The 17,890-nt window shown below is 50.6% G+C and overlaps 1 protein-coding gene and 2 non-coding genes across 3 annotated transcripts in view; all 3 read right to left on the bottom strand.

The window, feature by feature from the left end:
- Positions 1-688: 688 nt before the first annotated feature.
- Positions 689-17,890, bottom strand: part of IPO7 (importin 7) — a 31,165-nt gene continuing 13,963 nt past the window's right edge. Inside the window, exons 4-25 of the mRNA XM_077286640.1 lie at positions 15,218-15,376; positions 14,227-14,383; positions 14,053-14,142; positions 13,872-13,966; positions 13,694-13,778; positions 12,935-13,069; positions 12,752-12,851; positions 12,246-12,322; positions 11,218-11,334; positions 10,579-10,668; positions 10,131-10,296; positions 9,715-9,875; positions 9,257-9,385; positions 9,107-9,173; positions 8,904-9,029; positions 7,122-7,219; positions 6,856-6,951; positions 4,492-4,712; positions 4,176-4,381; positions 2,138-2,341; positions 1,938-2,054; positions 689-1,762 (exon numbers count right to left, since the gene is read on the bottom strand). Coding sequence (XP_077142755.1) covers positions 1,665-1,762; positions 1,938-2,054; positions 2,138-2,341; positions 4,176-4,381; positions 4,492-4,712; positions 6,856-6,951; positions 7,122-7,219; positions 8,904-9,029; positions 9,107-9,173; positions 9,257-9,385; positions 9,715-9,875; positions 10,131-10,296; positions 10,579-10,668; positions 11,218-11,334; positions 12,246-12,322; positions 12,752-12,851; positions 12,935-13,069; positions 13,694-13,778; positions 13,872-13,966; positions 14,053-14,142; positions 14,227-14,383; positions 15,218-15,376 — 2,794 coding nt within the window. The 3' untranslated portion in view covers positions 689-1,664. The remainder of the gene's footprint in view (positions 1,763-1,937; positions 2,055-2,137; positions 2,342-4,175; positions 4,382-4,491; positions 4,713-6,855; positions 6,952-7,121; positions 7,220-8,903; positions 9,030-9,106; positions 9,174-9,256; positions 9,386-9,714; positions 9,876-10,130; positions 10,297-10,578; positions 10,669-11,217; positions 11,335-12,245; positions 12,323-12,751; positions 12,852-12,934; positions 13,070-13,693; positions 13,779-13,871; positions 13,967-14,052; positions 14,143-14,226; positions 14,384-15,217; positions 15,377-17,890) is intronic.
- On the bottom strand, positions 9,447-9,626 carry LOC143810822 (small nucleolar RNA SNORA23). The gene has a single exon (XR_013223203.1). It is a non-coding gene; the product is annotated as a small nucleolar RNA SNORA23 (small nucleolar RNA).
- LOC143810821 (small nucleolar RNA SNORA23) lies at positions 10,349-10,528 on the bottom strand. The gene has a single exon (XR_013223202.1). It is a non-coding gene; the product is annotated as a small nucleolar RNA SNORA23 (small nucleolar RNA).

The raw sequence follows: 17,890 nt of genomic DNA, 5'->3' as shown, positions 1-17,890 counted from the left end.
CGATAAGGGGGTTATACACCTTATTAATAACTGATTATTAAGGGGGCATCGCCTGAGACCCCGCAAATCCTTTTGGAGGGCAAAGGTGGATTGTATGCACTAGGGGAACACTGGATATTGTATGGAGGTAACACTACATCAACCTCTGCTCCACACACGTGGGGGGGATTTGGCCACCAACAATCAGTCCTCCAGTGATCAATAAATTAATGTCTACTCCATCAATAGTGGAGAACAGACTTTGTACAACCTCTTCACAGGAATAATTGTTCGTTCAAATTATTTTTATTTGCAAACGTTCCTAAACTTTATCCACAGTCAACCTCTTTAAAATTGGCCAAAGCAGCGTTAACATTTATTACATCTCATTTCCATTTGTCAGCATTACTTGTCGTTATTGCAGCCGGTAGAAATTATTAAACATTAAAGGGGCTTCTCCAGCAAAACTAAGTGAATTTGGGTGGCAGCGCCACTCTCCTCCCAATACAGTAAGCGAGGCACGTAAACCCGAGGCGAGCAGCTAATAACTCATATGAGCAGAAAAGTGCTCAAAAGTGAAGATCGGCGCAGATACAGCGGCGCAGACATGTGGACGGCTCGGGTGTCTGAACTATGACGTTATCTCGGATGTTCCCGGGCCCAATACAGCGGCTCAGAGCCAACATAATAAACCAGCACGAGGCAGCGATTATCCGAATTCATCTTGATATTTTTTTTAATAGATTGCATATACAGATGTTTCATCCACACTTCACACTCTTTGAGAGTAGAGATTCATGTCCGATTATAACATGCGTCAGAAGATAGCGGCCGTCCGGCTCAGCGCTCACATGACCGCTGTGTATCCGAATCGTACATCTTAGAGGTTTAAAAAAGAAAAATGGAAGAAAAAAAAAAATTGAGGGCATCGCCGAATGTAGCAGCAATGAATTACCAACCCCAAAATTACAGAACCAGATTCAAGTTACATCCAGGGAGCAGCTCGGGCCGAGCCACAAACACAGAACCGAGCCTGTCCGCCCCTTCTAATGCAGAAACTGAAAAATCAGTCGTTTTTTATTGTAATTGTTTTTTTTTTCTTTTCACACCAAGTGGGAAGCGTATAAAAAGTGCTGTTCAATATTCATCATTAATTGTGTAGTGCTACAAGTGCTCGACATCAGGACCGGGCTCTGATCCAGGATGTCGCCAACTAAGGCTACGACTCTTGCCTCTTCATGTTTTGTTTTTTTTGTTTTTTTAGATATTTTACAATAAAAGAATGAAAATCAATCGGAGGCAATAGACGAATTCGAGGCTGGAGTCTAAAACTGGTGAAGTAAAATTGGCCCTCGTGAGTGAAAAAAAGCTTTTAAATAGTCCCGGATTTCATCGATTTATGGTGTATTCTACTGCACCCAAAAAGGAAAGGGGGTGTTAGGAAAAAAAAGCTGCAATGATGACATCTCTGAGGAAGGCTGCAGATATAAAAAAAAAAATACAAGGGGAAAAAAAAACAAAATTAATCTGAAGGAAACCCCCGTATTTGCTGTCCAGGGCCGAGTCGCATGATCCGCTCTCACTCTCCACAGTTCAGACCGAGCGCTTCTGGATCCACTATCGGGAGGAACACAAGCTTTTCTCACTACAATCAGTCACACGTTAGCAGGAAAGGAAGCAACGGCTCAATTCATGCCCGGGGCCGGGCCCCCAAAATTGAATGAACTTGGCACAACTGGAGCGTTGAACTTATAGCCTCCATGTTTCTCGATCATTTTAGATTCTGCAGAGAAACAAAAAGGATCAGCAACTTAAAAACAAAGTCATCATCATGAAAGTATAGAACGGGACAAGGTGACCTGAAATAAACTGAAGGAACTAATGAAATATTCCTGCAGTGTAAATCATGGAGGTTTGCCGGTGTATACGGCTGCACGTTACAGCCCCGATCTCCTTACCATGAGCCGCCCGCCTCTGATCTGCCAGCGTTGCGATATCCTGTAACTGTTTTCCTTGTTCTTCATTTAGTCCTTGAGTGAGCGTCTGATACCAGGCCGGGTCCTGACCCTGCAACTCTGAAACCGGAAACATCCACATGGCGATTACTCACAATGGAGCCACCCAAAATGTGCCGGAGCCAGGGATCACTGTCACTTACTCTGAAATATAGCTTTAAATATCTGATATTCATCTACAGGGTTATCTTCATCGTCGATTAGAGTATTATAACCCTCCAGTGCCGTCTCGTCCGCATCGTCTTCTTCCCAATCTTCATCGTCTCCGTCTTCTCCCGCCTGCTTGGCCAACATCTCCAGGTATTCCTGACCATCCTCATCTATATCATCCTCATCACTACCAAGTTCTGAAATCAGAGCCAAGTGGTTATAACCTGGCCTCAGCGAAGCCACTTCTGAGACAGGCCGCAGCAACACGAGCAAGAAAAATGGCGTACAACTTTGTCCTAAAATTTCCTTAGAGGATTACTCCTCCTATCTCTCTGACCGATCCTTCACTGTATGTTTTGCTGGTTCCTCCTCCTCTCCCCTTACTGTTGGGGTTCCTCAAGGATCAGTCCTAGGCCCCCTCCTCTTCTCTTTGTATACTGCCCCTATTGGACAAACAATCAGTAGATTTGGGTTCCAGTACCATCTCTATGCTGACGACACCCAATTATACACCTCTTCTCCTGCTTTCACGCCGACCTTCTTAGAAAACACCAGCGATTGTCTTACCGCTGTCTCCATCATCATGTCCTCCCTCTATCTGAAACTGAACTTGTCAAAAACTGAACTCCTCGTGTTCTCTCCCTCTACTAACCTACCTTTGCCTGACATTGCCATCTCCGTGTGCAGTTCCATCATTACTCCAAAGCAACATGCCCGCTGCCTTGGGGTCATCCTTGATTTCAAGCTTTCATTCACCCCCCACATCCGATCATTGGCTCGCTCTTCTTATCTGCATCTCAAAAACATTTCTAGAATTCGCCCTTTTCTTACTTTCGACTCTGCAAAAACGCTTACTGTCTCACTTATTCATTCGCGTCTGGACTATTGTAACTCTCTACTAATCGGCCTCCCTCTTACCAAACTCTCCCCGCTCCAATCTGTCCTGAATGCTGCTGCCAGGATCATATTCCTCACCAACCGTTACACCGATGCCTCTACCTTGTGCCAGTCATTACACTGGCTACCCATCCATTCCAGAATCCAGTACAAAACTACTACCCTCATCCACAAAGCACTCCATGGCTCAGCACCACCCTACATCTCCTCTCTGGTCTCAGTCTACCACCCTACCCGTGCCCTCCGCTCCGATAATGACCTCAGGTTAGCATCCTCTATAATCAGAACCTCCCATTCCCGTCTCCAAGACTTTACACGTGCTGCGCCGATTCTTTGGAATGCACTACCTAGGTTAATACGATTAATCCCCACAGTTTTAAGCGTGCCCTAAAAACACATCTTTTCAGACTGGCCTACCGCCTCAACGCATTAACCTAACTATCCCTGTGTGGCCTATTTAAAAAAAAAACAAAAAAAAACACATAATCAGGTTCCTCGCATCATGTTCTCATACACTTTATGCAGTTAATAGCCTCTGTGTCTGTACTGCTACATACTTAGGCTGTTAACTGGTTCATGCAGGTTTACATGAACACCCGAGCCTTACACTATGGCTGGTCCAAATAACTAAAGCAATTGTTACCATCCACCTCTCGTCTCCCCTTTTCCTCATAGGTTGTAAGCTTGCGAGCAGGGCCCTCATTCCTATTGGTATCTGTTTTGAACTGTGATTTCTGTTATGCTGTAATGTCTATTGTCTATACAAGTCCCCTCTATAAGTTGTAAAGCGCTGCGGAATATGTTGGCGCTATATAAATAAAAATTATTATTATTACTCAGCACAATGAGTGCAGCTGCTGAACACAAAAAAAAAAAAACAACTTGTCATCGCTGGAAAATCCAGCAAGATGTAATAAATAATCAGCACCAATTCCACCATAGCTGGCCTTTTCATTGCAGACCTCCACTCTGGAACCCCCCCAAAAAAAGATTTTGCACTTTTCGACTGAGCAGCTTATCGTGAGAGGTGCCCGGTGGGACAATCTCGGCTATTACATCCACATGCCACAAGACAACCCCATTAACTGTAGAAAAATAACCCCTCCAATTAGAAAAGGCCATGGCATTTCTCACCGGCTTCATCTTCCTCTTCGCCATCCTCTTCGTCGTCACTGTCGTTTTCTTGCTCTGCATGGCAGGCGTAAGCTCTCTTCAGACCATTAAATAAGAGAATAAAAGCTGGCAAAATTTGTGTCGAGACCTCCGCCAATATTTGGGGTCTCTGTTCAAGCTCTATAAGTGCGCAAAGTCCCAGGACGCAGATCTTGCGATCGTGTAACCTGCAGAGAGGAAGCAGCTGGCATTAGACCTCTTATGAAACCCAACATGGTGGCTGTACACCGCAAAGCTCGAGACGAGCAGGACCGTCCATGGACTGCACGGCACTCACCCTAGGAAGCAGTCCACGTCGTTCAGCCACTGCTTGATGAAGTGGTTGGTGACGGGTTCTACTGTATTGGGGAAGCGCAGGTTTTCCAGGGTGTTGAGAAGGAGGGGAGGACTATAGTACAAAGCAGCTATGGCCACCTGGAGGCACATTGTTCTCAGCTCACTAGTCTTCACTTCTCGGGTTAACCTCTCCAGAGCAGCTTCAACGAATAACGGGATGCACTGCAACAGGAAAAGTCAGGACACAGCTGAAAACGATGACAAGAAACATGGAGAAAGCCTGCACAGAGGACTGCGGCCGAGAAACACGGAGGGAGAGAGCCTGCACCAGAGGACTGCGGCCAAGAAACACGGAGAGAGCCTGCACCAGAGGACTGCGGCCAAGAAACAAAAGAGGGAGAGAGCCTGCACCAGAGAACTACGGCCGAGAAACACGGAGAGAGCCTGCACCAGAGGACTGCGGCCAAGAAACAAAAGAGGGAGAGAGCCTGCACCAGAGAACTACGGCCGAGAAACATGGAGGGAGAGGAGCCTGCACCAGAGGACTGCGGCCGAGAAACACGGAGTGAGAGCCTGCACAGAGGACTATGGCCGAGAAACACGGAGGGAGAGGAGCCTGCACCAGAGGACTGCAGCCGAGAAACACTGAAGGAGCTTGCACCAGAGGACTACGGCCAAGAAACACGGAAAGAGCCTGCACCAGAGGACTGCGGCCAAGAAACACGGAGGGAGAGGAGCCTGCACCAGAGGACTGCGGCCGAGAAACACGGAGGGAGAGAGCCTGCACCAGAGGACTGTGGCCGAGAAACACAGAGGGAGAGACCCCGCACCAGAGGACTGCGGCCAAGAAACACGGAGTGAGAGCCTGCACAGAGGACTACGGCCGAGAAACACGGAGGGAGAGAGCCTGCACCAGAGGACTGCGGCCAAGAAACACGGAGAGAGCCTGCACCAGAGGACTGCGGCCAATAAACATTGAGGGAGAGCGCCTGCACCAGAGAACTACGGCCGAGAAACACGGAGGGAGAAGAGCCTGCACCAGAGGACTGCAGCCGAGAAACACGGAAAGAGCTTGCACCAGAGGACTGCGGCCGAGAAACACGGAGGGAGAGGAGCCTGCACCAGAGGACTGCGGCCGAGAAACACGGAGGGAGAGAGCCTGCACCAGAGGACTGTGGCCGAGAAACACGGAGTGAGAGCCTGCACAGAGCACTACGGCCGAGAAACACGGAGAGGAGCCTGCACCAGAGGACTGTGGCCGAGAAACACGGAGGGAAAGCCTGCACAGAGAACTACGGCCGAGAAACACGGAGGGAGAGAGCCTGCACCAGAGGACTGCAGACAAGAAACAGAGGGAGAGAGCCTGCACCAGAGAACTACGGCCGAGAAACACGGAGGGAGAAGAGCCTGCACCAGAGGACTGCAGCCGAGAAACACGGAAAGAGCTTGCACCAGAGGACTACGGCCGAGAAACACGGAAAAAGCTTGCACCAGAGGACTGCGGCCGAGAAACACGGAGGGAGAGGAGCCTGCACCAGAGGACTGCGGCCGAGAAACACGGAGGGAGAGAGCCTGCACCAGAGGACTGTGGCCGAGAAACAGAGGGAGAGACCCCGCACCAGAGGACTGCGGCCAAGAAACACGGAGTGAGAGCCTGCACAGAGGACTACGGCCGAGAAACACGGAGGGAGAGAGCCTGCACCAGAGGACTGTGGCCAAGAAACACGGAGAGAGCCTGCACCAGAGGACTGCGGCCAATAAACATTGAGGGAGAGAGCCTGCACCAGAGGACTGCAGACAAGAAACAAAGAGGGAGAGAGCCTGCACCAGAGAACTACGGCCGAGAAACACGGAGGGAGAAGAGCCTGCACCAGAGGACTGCAGCCGAGAAACACGGAAAGAGCTTGCACCAGAGGACTGGGGCCAAGAAACAAAGAGGGAGAGAGCCTGCACCAGAGGACTGCGGCCGAGAAACACGGAGGGAGAGGAGCCTGCACCAGAGGACTGCGGCCGAGAAACACAGAGGGAGAGGAGCCTGCACCAGAGGACTGCGGCCGAGAAACACGGAGGGAGAGAGTCTGCACCAGAGGACTATGGCCGAGAAACACGGAGGGAGAGACCCTGTACCAGAGGACTGCGGCCGAGAAACACGGAAAGAGCCTGCACCAGAGGGGACTGCTGACCCCTGCTACACATGGGAAGCAGCAGCCACGTATAGGGTCTGCTACCTGAACATGCAATATACAATATTTCCGAGAAGACCACCATAAATTGCCTTTAAGGCCAGTATGAGGAAAATATGGTGGACCTGAAAATCCATTGCAGCACATGTGGTCTGAACGAGGGGCGATGATACAAGTCTCACCTGGTCAATGCCGCGTCCTTTACACTGTATGACGACGACTTCTAGTAGTTTTGCTGCGTGACATTCTGCATCTTCTCCGGCCACACCTGTCAGCACCTGGAGAGAAACATCTATCTTAGGCCGGGTTCAGACGTACATATTGGAAGAACGGCCGCTCCACGGATGGGGGCAGAGCTGCCTTAAACTTGTGCCTGCTCCATGTTTCCCACAGACCAATGATCAGTGTGGAAAGTGGTCCATGTGCACTGGTTATAATGGTTTCTTACCTTTTTACACATGCTGTAGATCATCTCCAGGTACTTGGTGTCCGACAGGAGGGTGTCCGTGTCCACAGTGACATAATTGTGCAGCAGAGGCATCATATCTGTCAGGGTCAGGACACAAGGCAGCTTTATCACTACTTTTATTTTTTTAGTTGCTACAATTTTGAACCTTCTTAAAATAAAACAAAAAGAACCTAAAAATCGAGAATCTGCTTGCAAGTAATCCTTCCACGAGGGCTGGTTTTCTGTGGCCCGAGCTGTGTTTTTTGTGGTATTTTTGGGATAGATGTGAAGTTTTGATCACTTTTTATTGCATGTTGTGACAGAGGTGCAAAGGAAAAAAACTATTTTGGAGTTTAAATTGGTTTTGCGTTACGATATTTTGGTTGTGGGTTAAATATTATAGGTATAAAACTATTTTACCTACTTTTAAAGATAAAAGCCATTCCGCTATCCATTTTTGAGCTTAGTTTTCATGACGTTCGCCATGCAGTATAAATGACCCAGATTTGACTATTCTGGGATACAAGGTATTTGATACGCTGCAGATTTTGCAAGTTTTGACCCCTATAGAGAACAGAGAGGTCTGTAATTTTTATCATAGATCTACTTCAACTGTAAGAGACCGAATCTAAAAATAAAATCCAGAAAATCATATTGTAGAATTTTTACATAATTAAATTGCATTTTATTGCATGAAATAAGTATTTGATCGCCAACCAACCAGCAAGAATTCTGGCTCTCACCGACCTGTTAGTTTTTCTGTAAGAAGCCTCCTACTCCGCACTCATTACCTGGATTAATTGTTCCTGTTTGACCTCATTACCTGATAAACACCTGTTCCCACATGCAATCACACTCCAACCCCTCCACCATGGCCAAGACCAAACAGCAAGGACAAAATTGTAGACCGGCACAAACAAGGCTGGGATGGACTACAGGACAATAGGCAAGCGCAGCTTGGTGAGAAGGCAACAACTGTTTGCACAATTATTAGAAAATGGAAGAAACAAGATGACTGTCAATCTTCCTCAGTCTGGGGCTTCATGCAATATTTCACCTCGTGGGGTAAGGACAATTCTGAGAAAGGTCAAGACTCAGCCCAGAACTACACGGGTGGACCTGGTCTGTGACCTGAAGAGAGCTAGGACCAGTCTCAAACATTACCGTTAGTAATACTACGCCGTCATGTATTAAAATCCTGCAGGACACGCTAGGTCCCCCTGCTCATGTCAGCACATGACAAGGGCAGTTTGAAATTCGCCAATTTGGATGATCCCGAGAAGGTCATGTGGTCAGAAGAGACCAAAAAAACAACTTATCAACTTCACTTGCCGTGTTAGGAGGAAGAAGTACAAGTACAACCCCAAGAACATCGTCCCAACCATGAAGCATGGTGGAGGAAACATCATACTTTGGGGTTGGTTTTCTGTAAAGGAGACAGGATGACTGCACCGTATTGGAGGATGGATGGGGTCATGTATCACAAGAATTTCACCAACAACCTCCTTCCCTCAGTAAGAGCATTTAAGATGGGTCGTTGCTGGGTCTTCCAGCATCACAATGACCCAAAACACAGCCAGGGCAACTAAGGAGTGGCTGCTTAGGCATTTCAGGGTCCTGGAGTGGCCTAGCCAGTCTCCAGACCTGAACTCAATAGAACGTCTTTAGAGGAAGCTGAAACAATGTTACCCAACAATAGCACCGAAACCTGAAAGATTTGGAGAAGCATGTGTATGGGAAGGGGTGTTAGTGGGGTGTCTTAGTTTTATCAGCCGGTTTCACCTGTGAAGTAATCAAATCCGTCCTGCTGAAACACCTCGAAGACCAGCGGTAAGAGCTGCCACATCTGAGCCGACACCTGCTGGCAGGTGAGACTGTGCGCCAGGGAGAAGATCTCTTCATAAAACTCTATAGACACGAGGATGGAGAGTCAATGACAGACTCCCAAACCCACGGAGCTGCGCAGCGCTGCGGCCGAGGCTCACCTAGAACGTGCTGCTGCAGAACCGTGCCGATGACTTGCAGGCAGATTCCTTCCAGCTGCTGGGTGATCTGAGGAATCAGACAAGAGACACTCAGCGGCCACAGACGTCACCCAACACAGCATCAGTCCGCTGTCGGACAACTCTGCCCACCTCTTTGTGATCCTCCACAACGCTGAGCAGGGTGTCGATAGTGTTGAGGATTCCCATGGCTGTGACGGCTTTGTCATCGCTGCCCTCCTCGTCAGGACCAGTCTGGATAACCTGATTGAACGTCATTGCCTGGAAAAGAAACAGACGGGAATAAGACCTCACCACAAGGCTCGATCCGGTGTCCATTTGGTGGTGTCTGAGAGGTCGGAGGCCGGCCAGTGGTGAAGAGTCCGGGAGACGTCACTAGACCAGTACTATGATCTCAGGATTCTCTTGGGCCGCAGGATTTGTGTGAGCGAAGCAGCCGACCAGCAAGACGCCAGCGAGCAGCTTTACTAGACACAGACTGGCACTGTGCACACTGCCCCACAGCCCCAGATCCACGGCGTCGTGTATTACACCCATGCCCCCTATATTCAGCATCTGCATCAGTCATGGCAATACGCCGTCGGACTCACCAGGTGCTGCGTCATTTCCACCGCTATAGGCGTCACCTCCTCGCTGTACTCGCAGATCATCTTCTGAATCACGTTGGTGAGATCGTCGTTCTCCGTCTCCCGGATGATGTGCAGCAAGGCCTGCATGACCGGCCTGATGAAGGGGGCGATATATTCCTTTGCTGTAACGTAACAGCGCCATTATTACATGAACCGTATATAGAAGAGACTGACTACAGAGGTCAGGACTGAGAAATAGTCAGAGCCCCTTGTTAGCAGGCGGGAGGGAATCCACGGTCCCGCGTTATAACTGTCTGCAGACACCCCTGGGGGGCGCTCACCTCGCTATAAGACCCTCTTAAATCAGCTCCAGGACATGTGAGGTGGGATGTAGCCACCAACACTGGACTACAGCCACCTTCACACGCCGGACGCACCTTTCTCCTGATTGCTGATGAGAACCTGGAGAGCGATGGCGGCTTCCACCTTCACGGGCATCTCCCGGTCATCGATGAGGCAGCGTCTGGTCAGCTCCAGAGCCGTCTGCAGGTTTTGGTCATTCTTGAACTTTACTTCACAGAAATAGTGAAGAACCCAGCAGGCCTGCAGAAAGAGCAGACAAGTCAGAGGAATCCCCCCGTACTGTTATATGGAGACATGTGGGAGGAGTCGGAGGCTGGCCAGTGGTGGAGCGTCCAGAAGACGTCACTAGACCAGTACTATGATCTCACCATTATCTTGGCCCTTAGGTTTTGTGTGAGCAGAGCAGTCCTCCAGCAAGACGCAGGCAGACAGCTTTACCAGACACAGATGGACACTGTGCACACAGTCCTGAAGCCGCCATGGAGATCTGCGTCGCCCACCAACACCCTGCAGGTGACTTACCCTCGCCCGCATGTATCCCAGCTCGCTGCTGAAGAGAGGGAACACGTGATTCTGCAGCATGAACTCCATCTGGTCCTTGTAGATCTTTTTCTGTAACAACGTAATAAAGTGAGAACGAGCCGACGCCATATTGTACAGTCACACGACTTCGACCAGTGCACGCATTGCGTCAGGGCGGGATATGGACGAACTCGGGCATTAGAAGAGATAAGCAATGCTTCTGTAGTAGGGATTCGTTGGCCACAAGCTTACTGACTGTTTCCAACAACCAGAAGAACAGAGAGTTCAGCTCTGGAGTAATCAGGGAGGCCACGAGTTCCAGCAGCAGACACCACGATCTGCACAGAAATCTGGGCGCTCTTAGTGGGGTCCTTCTGTACAATACCAGCAATGTAAGGATCTGCAGACAATGTAACAGTGATGGGGACCCCAGGAGCCCCTCGCACGATTCCTGCTTAGAGCTGTGGAAAGTCTCCACATATAGTGTAAAGGATGAGCTCAGGAGCCCACTGACCGCTGACCCCGAGAGCGGAGAATGCACACGCGTGGGTTACACCAAGCGGATCTGCATGTCCCCGCGTCAGAGGCACGAGCGTCGTACAGTCGATACCCCACAGAATACGTCGCCGTCACACCCACCTTCAGCAAGATTTCCGCCAATGAGCCGATCATATGGAGAGCGCCATCCTTCTTTCGGGGATCTGCTGTTGGCTCCGTTAAAATCTGGTAACAGAATCCCATCGTCTTCTGTAAGACCTGGGGAAACGGGGAAAAGTCAGAAAAGAGGATCGACCTCACGACCAGTAAGGCTAGGGTCACATTGCGTTAGGGCAATCCGTTAAGCGCATAGCGCTAGCGGATTGCGCTAACGCAATGCTTCTCTAGGGTCCGCGTTCGGCATCCCCGATCTGCAGTAGCGAGGAACGGACCTCGGGCGCGCCGCGGACGCTGCAAGCAGCGTCCGAGGTCCGTCACTCAAATGACGGCACATCGTTAGCGCACGCCCAATGTGGGCGGGCGCTAGCGACGCGTTCACCATTACAGGCTATGGCGGCGTTAACGGACTATGTTAACACCACGTTATGCCGCGGTGTAACGTAGTCCGTTAAACGCGGTCACATAACGCAATGTGACCCTAGCCTTACAAGTCACACGGGAGGCAACACGGAGCTCAGGTCACAAATCCCCTCCGGGGGTTTATAGGCTATGTGACGTTCGCTGTGTGATTGCAGACTTATGAATCCACCCGGCGCTCGCACCGTTCTGACCTGGGACCGGAGGGCATGTACAAGTTATACATATTCCAGGCCAGAGGGCGGGCCTCTTATGAGTTATACATATCGGTTTGGCGGGACAACCCCTTTAATTCCTCTCCACTTAATATGGAAACGAAACCGCGCTTACAGCCAGAGGTGGGAAAGCCTTAGTTCTGAGCCCCAATCCGGCCGATTTCCTACAATGACTCTGTAATGGCATCAGTCTGGAGTCACATGCACTAAACTCTGCTCACAGGAGCGATTCACTGATAGCAAGCAGAGAACTGAACGCGAAAATAAATGAATCAATCCGAGAGAACCCGGAAAAGCAAAATCCAGATATTCCCAGCAGGAGACGCAGTGACAGTAAGCGATGTCAGGAAGGGACATACCGGCCACACTCAGCCCTACCTCTTTCCTCTTACTGCAGGACGTGAAAAGCAGCGTCTGCGCCGCCGTTGTGGGGGAGATGAAATCCTCGAACACATCTAAGAAGAGAGAAGTGATCAGACAACCTTCAGCCTGCGGACCCCCACACAGGAGACCATTACAGATCTCCGTGCCTTAATGCCCCTCTTGGATAGATCCGCCAGCGGTTGAGGTGCGGTCCCCAGCAGCTGAGCGCCAACTGCTGTAACCTGCTAAACACTGCGGTCAATCATTGACAGCGGCATTAAGGTTGCCATGCGGGTGCCCATGATACGCAACCACGCAGAGCTTCAGGGGTCCGGCCGCTCATCTGATGCTGAACCCGCCTGGAACTCCGTGTATGAACAAATAACTGCAGGTTCAGGGGCTCAAAAGAAAGCCTCCCCTCACTTCACGCAAATCTGGAAGCCACATTTATAACAGTCCAATCACAGTATAAACTAATACAGCCGGGGTCAGACTGACGCTGCACGGCACAATTATCTTACCAAACTTCATGCGGATGTATTCATAGGGGTCTTCCTGCCAGAGCTCCTCGTCCGAGTCTGTGTAACACATCAAGGGGAAGATGACGTCCTGGATGATGCCCTGAGGTCGGGGGAAAAGCCAAAGATCAGATCCAGCAGCAGCAGCAGGCGACCACCCAGGGGATGCGGACACACAACATTCACCTGGATGTGCGGCTTCAGGTTCTTCCACGTCACTGCGTGGGACACCCCCTGGTTCAGATAGTTCAGCGTTTGCTGCAGGACTCGTGGAGCCATGTATTGCTTCTCCTTGTACTGATACAGAACCTTCAGCAAAACCTAAAGCGAAAAGTGACGTCAGCCGCACACCGACACTGCACACACCTATAATCCTCGGCTCTACCAGTAGTGCGCTGACACTGTGCACACACCCCTATAAGGCTTGGCTCTACCAGCTGCACGCTGACACTGTGCACACACATAAGGCTCGGCTCTACCAGCCGCACGCTGACACTGCGCACACCCATAAGGCTCGGCTCTACCAGCCGCACGCTGACACTGCACACACCCATAAGGCTCGGCTCTACCAGCCGCACGCTCACACTGCACACACCCATAAGGCTCGGCTTTACCAGCCGCACGCTGACATTGTGCACACACCCATAAGGCTCAGCTATACCAGCAGCACGCTGACACTGCACGCACACCTATAAGGCTCGGCTCTACCAGCCGCACGCTGACACTATGCACACACCTATAATCCTCAGCTCTACCAGCAGCCCGCTGACACTGTGCACACACCCATAAGGCTCAGCTCTACCAGCGGCACGCTGACACTGCACACACACCTATAAGGCACAGCTGTACAAACTTCAGAATAACGTTAAATTTAGAATAATAATATCCTCTCTGAGGCAGAGATCAAACAAAACATTAAGATCAGAAAGAAGAGACTACACGAACCTGCTGAACGCCGGCCGCAAAGGCCTTCAGAAATACTTCAGCAAACTCGTTGTACTCCTTGGACACGTTCCCTGGACTCCCGTACCTGAAACACGAGGACAGTGGCTGTGCTGTGTCTGCAGGCATTTACACATAGACCCCTCACCCTGCGTCCCCCACACCCCGGGGCACGGCTTACCTCTCAAACAGCCTGGCCAAGATGTGCAGCGCCCACTTCTTACACTTCCACCAAGGCAGCTCAGGCCGGTCATCCTCTTCAACCTGGAGGGTCTCCTGTATGAGAGAGAGGACCAAGATGGAGGAGAGCTAGACGCCATGGAGCAAAACGTCCCCTGAGCGCCCGATCCCGGGATACTCACTGCAGGCACATCCCGGTCCACCACCGTCTTCAGGATCTCTATCCACTCAGTCAGATTTGGCTGATTGATCAGCTCCAGGGGCAACGTATACTGCAACGTAAGGAGACGGCGCCGTCAGACAGAGGACTCATCCACAGTACTGATCGGGCAACAGCCAGAGCGGCGCTCACTCACCTGGACCAGGGCGTAGAATATCTTAAAGATCTGTTTCTGGATCAGGACAGACTGCTCGGAGGGGTCAGGAAGCAGACGAATGAAACGCTCCTTCAGCATGGGCAGGAAGTGTTGCATGGCGGCGATCAGCGGGCTCCTCTCCTCCGGCTTCTTATATCTGGGGAGGGCAAAGAATGGAGGAATGTAATGTACAGGGGGGAGAGAGACTCCAAAATCTGCATGTGACTGTACAGCCAGGACTACAGGACCACCCACTACAAGTGAGAAAAATCAACATCCCCTGCAAGGAAAATAAGGGTTATTCTACATAGTGTTCCCCAAACTAGTGTAGAGCAGAGCAGGAATCACAGTTCTGCTGGCTGAGAGTGCCGCTCTACAGAGTCATACTATAACATACGATTGCACCAGCAGAACAGTGAGTGCAGCTCTGAGGTATAATACAGGATGTAACTCAGGATCAGTAATGTAATGTATGCACACAGTGACTGCACCAGAATAGTGAGTGCAGCTCTGGAGTATAATACAGGATGTAACTCAGGATCAGTAATGTATGTACACAGTGACTGCACCAGCAGAATATTGAGTGCAGCTCTGGGGTATAATACATTACTTATCCTGAGTTACATCCTGTATTATACCCCAGAGCTGCACTCACTATTCTGGTGCAGTCACTGTGTGCATACATTACATTACTGATCCTGAGTTACATCCTGTATTATACCCCAGAGCTGCACTCCCTATTCTGCTGGTGCAATTGCTGTGTACATACATTACTTATCCTGAGTTACATCCTGTATGTACACAGCAATTGCACCAGCAGAATAGTGAGTGCAGCTCTGGAGTATAATACAGGATGTAACTCAGGATCAGTAATGTAATGTATGTACACTGACTGCACCAGCAGAATAGTGAGTTCAGCTCTGGAGTATAATACTCATTTCATCACACAGTGCCCAGTGATGGGTTTTCTGGACGCCCCGCTGTCGCTTACTCGTAGTTTTTCACTAGTTGGTAGAGGCAGAGCAGGATACCCAGCCAGCAGGCGCTGTTGTCGGACTGCAGATAAAAGCCGATCTTCTCTACTACGGCGGTCCAGCGGTTCGGGTAGTCGTGTTTGATGATGTGATGGATGCAGGTGGTGAGCTGGACCCTACAGGAGAGAATGAGACCATCAGTTATGTAACGGTGGCAGTAGACCATCCATGGCAGCTATGAACATTCACAGCTCAGGTTTCCAGCGCCTTCATTGGAATCTGAGTGGGAACGACTGTACGGTAATAATGTACCGAAAAGCGGAGAGCAAAAATCCGAGAAAAAGCAATCGACACAAACAAACAATCATTGGTTTTGGCGAATAACACAAAACTAAAGCTTTACCCCAAAAACACAAACTAATAAAAATAATAATATATAATATATATATATAAGGAGATTTTTGTGTACTCACCGTAAAATCTTTTTCTCCGAGTCATCATTGGGGGACACAGGACGAATGGGTGTTATGCTGCTGCCACCAGGAGGACACTAAGTTAAACACACACAAAAGATTAACTCCTCCCCTGCAGTATACACCCACAGGCTGGACAATCCAGAGCCAGTTCGGTAACAAAGCAGTAGGAGTAAGCCAGTTAACAAACAGAAAACATGTCATAGTCAAAACACAGACTGAAAAGAACAATTGAGCCAACTAGGCTAACAGGGAGGGTGCTGTGTCCCCCAATGATGACTCGGAGAAAAAGATTTTACGGTGAGTACACAAAAATCTCCTTTTCTCCTACGTATCATTGGGGGACACAGGACGAATGGGACGTCCCAAAGCAGTCCCTGGGTGGGTCACCAGAAGTTATAAATGCTGTGCGAGCCTACGAACTACAGATGAGACACAGCCGCTTGTAGGATTCGCCTACCGACGGAAGCGTCTGCCGAAGCCTGAAAGTGCACATGGTAGTGTTTCGTGAACGTATGTAGACTGGACCATGTAGCAGCCTTGCAGACCTGTGCTGCCAATGCCTGGTGCCGGATGGCCCAGGACGCGCCGACTGACCGGGTAGAATGAGCCTTGATCCCCGGAGGTGCGGCGTGACCCTTGACACGGTAGGACTCTTGGATGGCGGAACGAATCCACTTGGCAATGGAGGCCTTGGAAGCGGGTAGTCCCTTCCGTGGCCCCTTCGGAAGAACGAACAAGGCGTCTGACCTACGGAGAGACGCAGTCCTGGAGACGTAACGTCTGAGACCCCTCACTAAGTCCAGAGTGTGGAGCGCCCTTTCCGTGCGGTGGGAAGGAGCAGGGCACAGTGAGGGAAGGACAATCTCCTCATTAAGATGGAAGGAGGAAACGACCTTCGGAAGAAAAGTCGGACATGTCCGCAGAACCACCTTGTCCTGGTGGAACACGAGGAAAGGAGGTCGGCACGACAGAGCTGCCAGCTCAGAGACACGTCTAATAGATGTGACAGCCACGAGGAAGGCAATCTTCCAAGACAAGAACAGCAAAGACACTTCATGCAAGGGCTCAAAGGGGGGCTCTTGAAGAGCACAGAGAACTAGGTTCAGGTCCCATGGTTCCAAGGGCATCTTGTAAGGCGGAGCCATATGAGAAACACCCTGGATGAAGGTCCTGACCTGCAATCTGTTTGCAATCTTTCTCTGAAAAAGAACAGAGAGAGCAGAAATTTGGCCCTTAAGAGAGCTGAGAGCAAGACCCAAGTCTACGCCTGATTGGAGGAATTCCAAAATGTGAGGGATAGAAAAACGGAGGGGGAAACGTCCCCGCTTCCCGCACCAGGCGAAGTATGCCTTCCAGGCGCGGTGGTAGATGCGCATAGAAGAAGGCTTGCGTGCGCGGAGCATGGTAGATATCACCGTCTGGGGCAACCCCTTCTGCCTCAGTACCCAGGACTCAACGGCCACACCGTTAAACACAGGGCCTCTGAGTTCGGGTGGTAAATGGGCCCTTGAGACAGGAGGTCTGCGCGACTCGGCAGCCTCCAAGGTACGTCTGAGACCAGTTGAACCATCTCGGCATACCATGTCCTGCGCGGCCAGTCCGGAGCGATGAGAAGTACTGGGATCCGTTCTGCCTTGATCTTCCTGATCACCTTTGTCAGAAGAGGAATTGGGGGAAAGATGTATGGGAGTCTGAAACCCTGCCATGAGAGGACGAGAGCGTCGGCTCCGAAGGCTGAGGGGTCGTGAGACCTGGCCATGAAGACGGGAACCTGGCAATTGAGGCGAGATGCCATTAGGTCCACGTCCGGGGTCCCCCATCGAGAGCATATCTGGTGAAAGATTGCGGGATGGAGAGACCACTCTCCGGGATCGAGGCTGTGGCGACTGAGAAAGTCCGCTTCCCAGTTTTCCACGCCTGGGATAAAAACTGCTGAGAGTATGGAATGATGTGTCTCGGCCCAGCGGAGAATTAGCGTCACCTCGACCATGGCCGCCTTGCTGCGAGTGCCCCCTTGGCGGTTGATGTAGGCTACCGCAGTGGCGTTGTCGGACTGGACTCTGACCGCACGGCCGGAGAGGAACGGCTGAAAATGATGGAGAGCCAGTCTGATTGCCCGAATCTCTAGGATATTGATGGGCAGCTGGGACTCCTGCGGAGACCAGCGACCCTGAGTCGAGTGGCGCTGGAACACTGCACCCCAGCCGAAGAGAC

The sequence above is a fragment of the Ranitomeya variabilis genome, chromosome 2, assembly GCF_051348905.1.
Source record: "Ranitomeya variabilis isolate aRanVar5 chromosome 2, aRanVar5.hap1, whole genome shotgun sequence".
In the NCBI taxonomy this organism is placed as follows: Eukaryota; Metazoa; Chordata; class Amphibia; order Anura; family Dendrobatidae; genus Ranitomeya; species Ranitomeya variabilis.
Note: the sequence above shows the minus strand (reverse complement) of the source record. Positions and strands in the feature narration are given on the sequence as shown.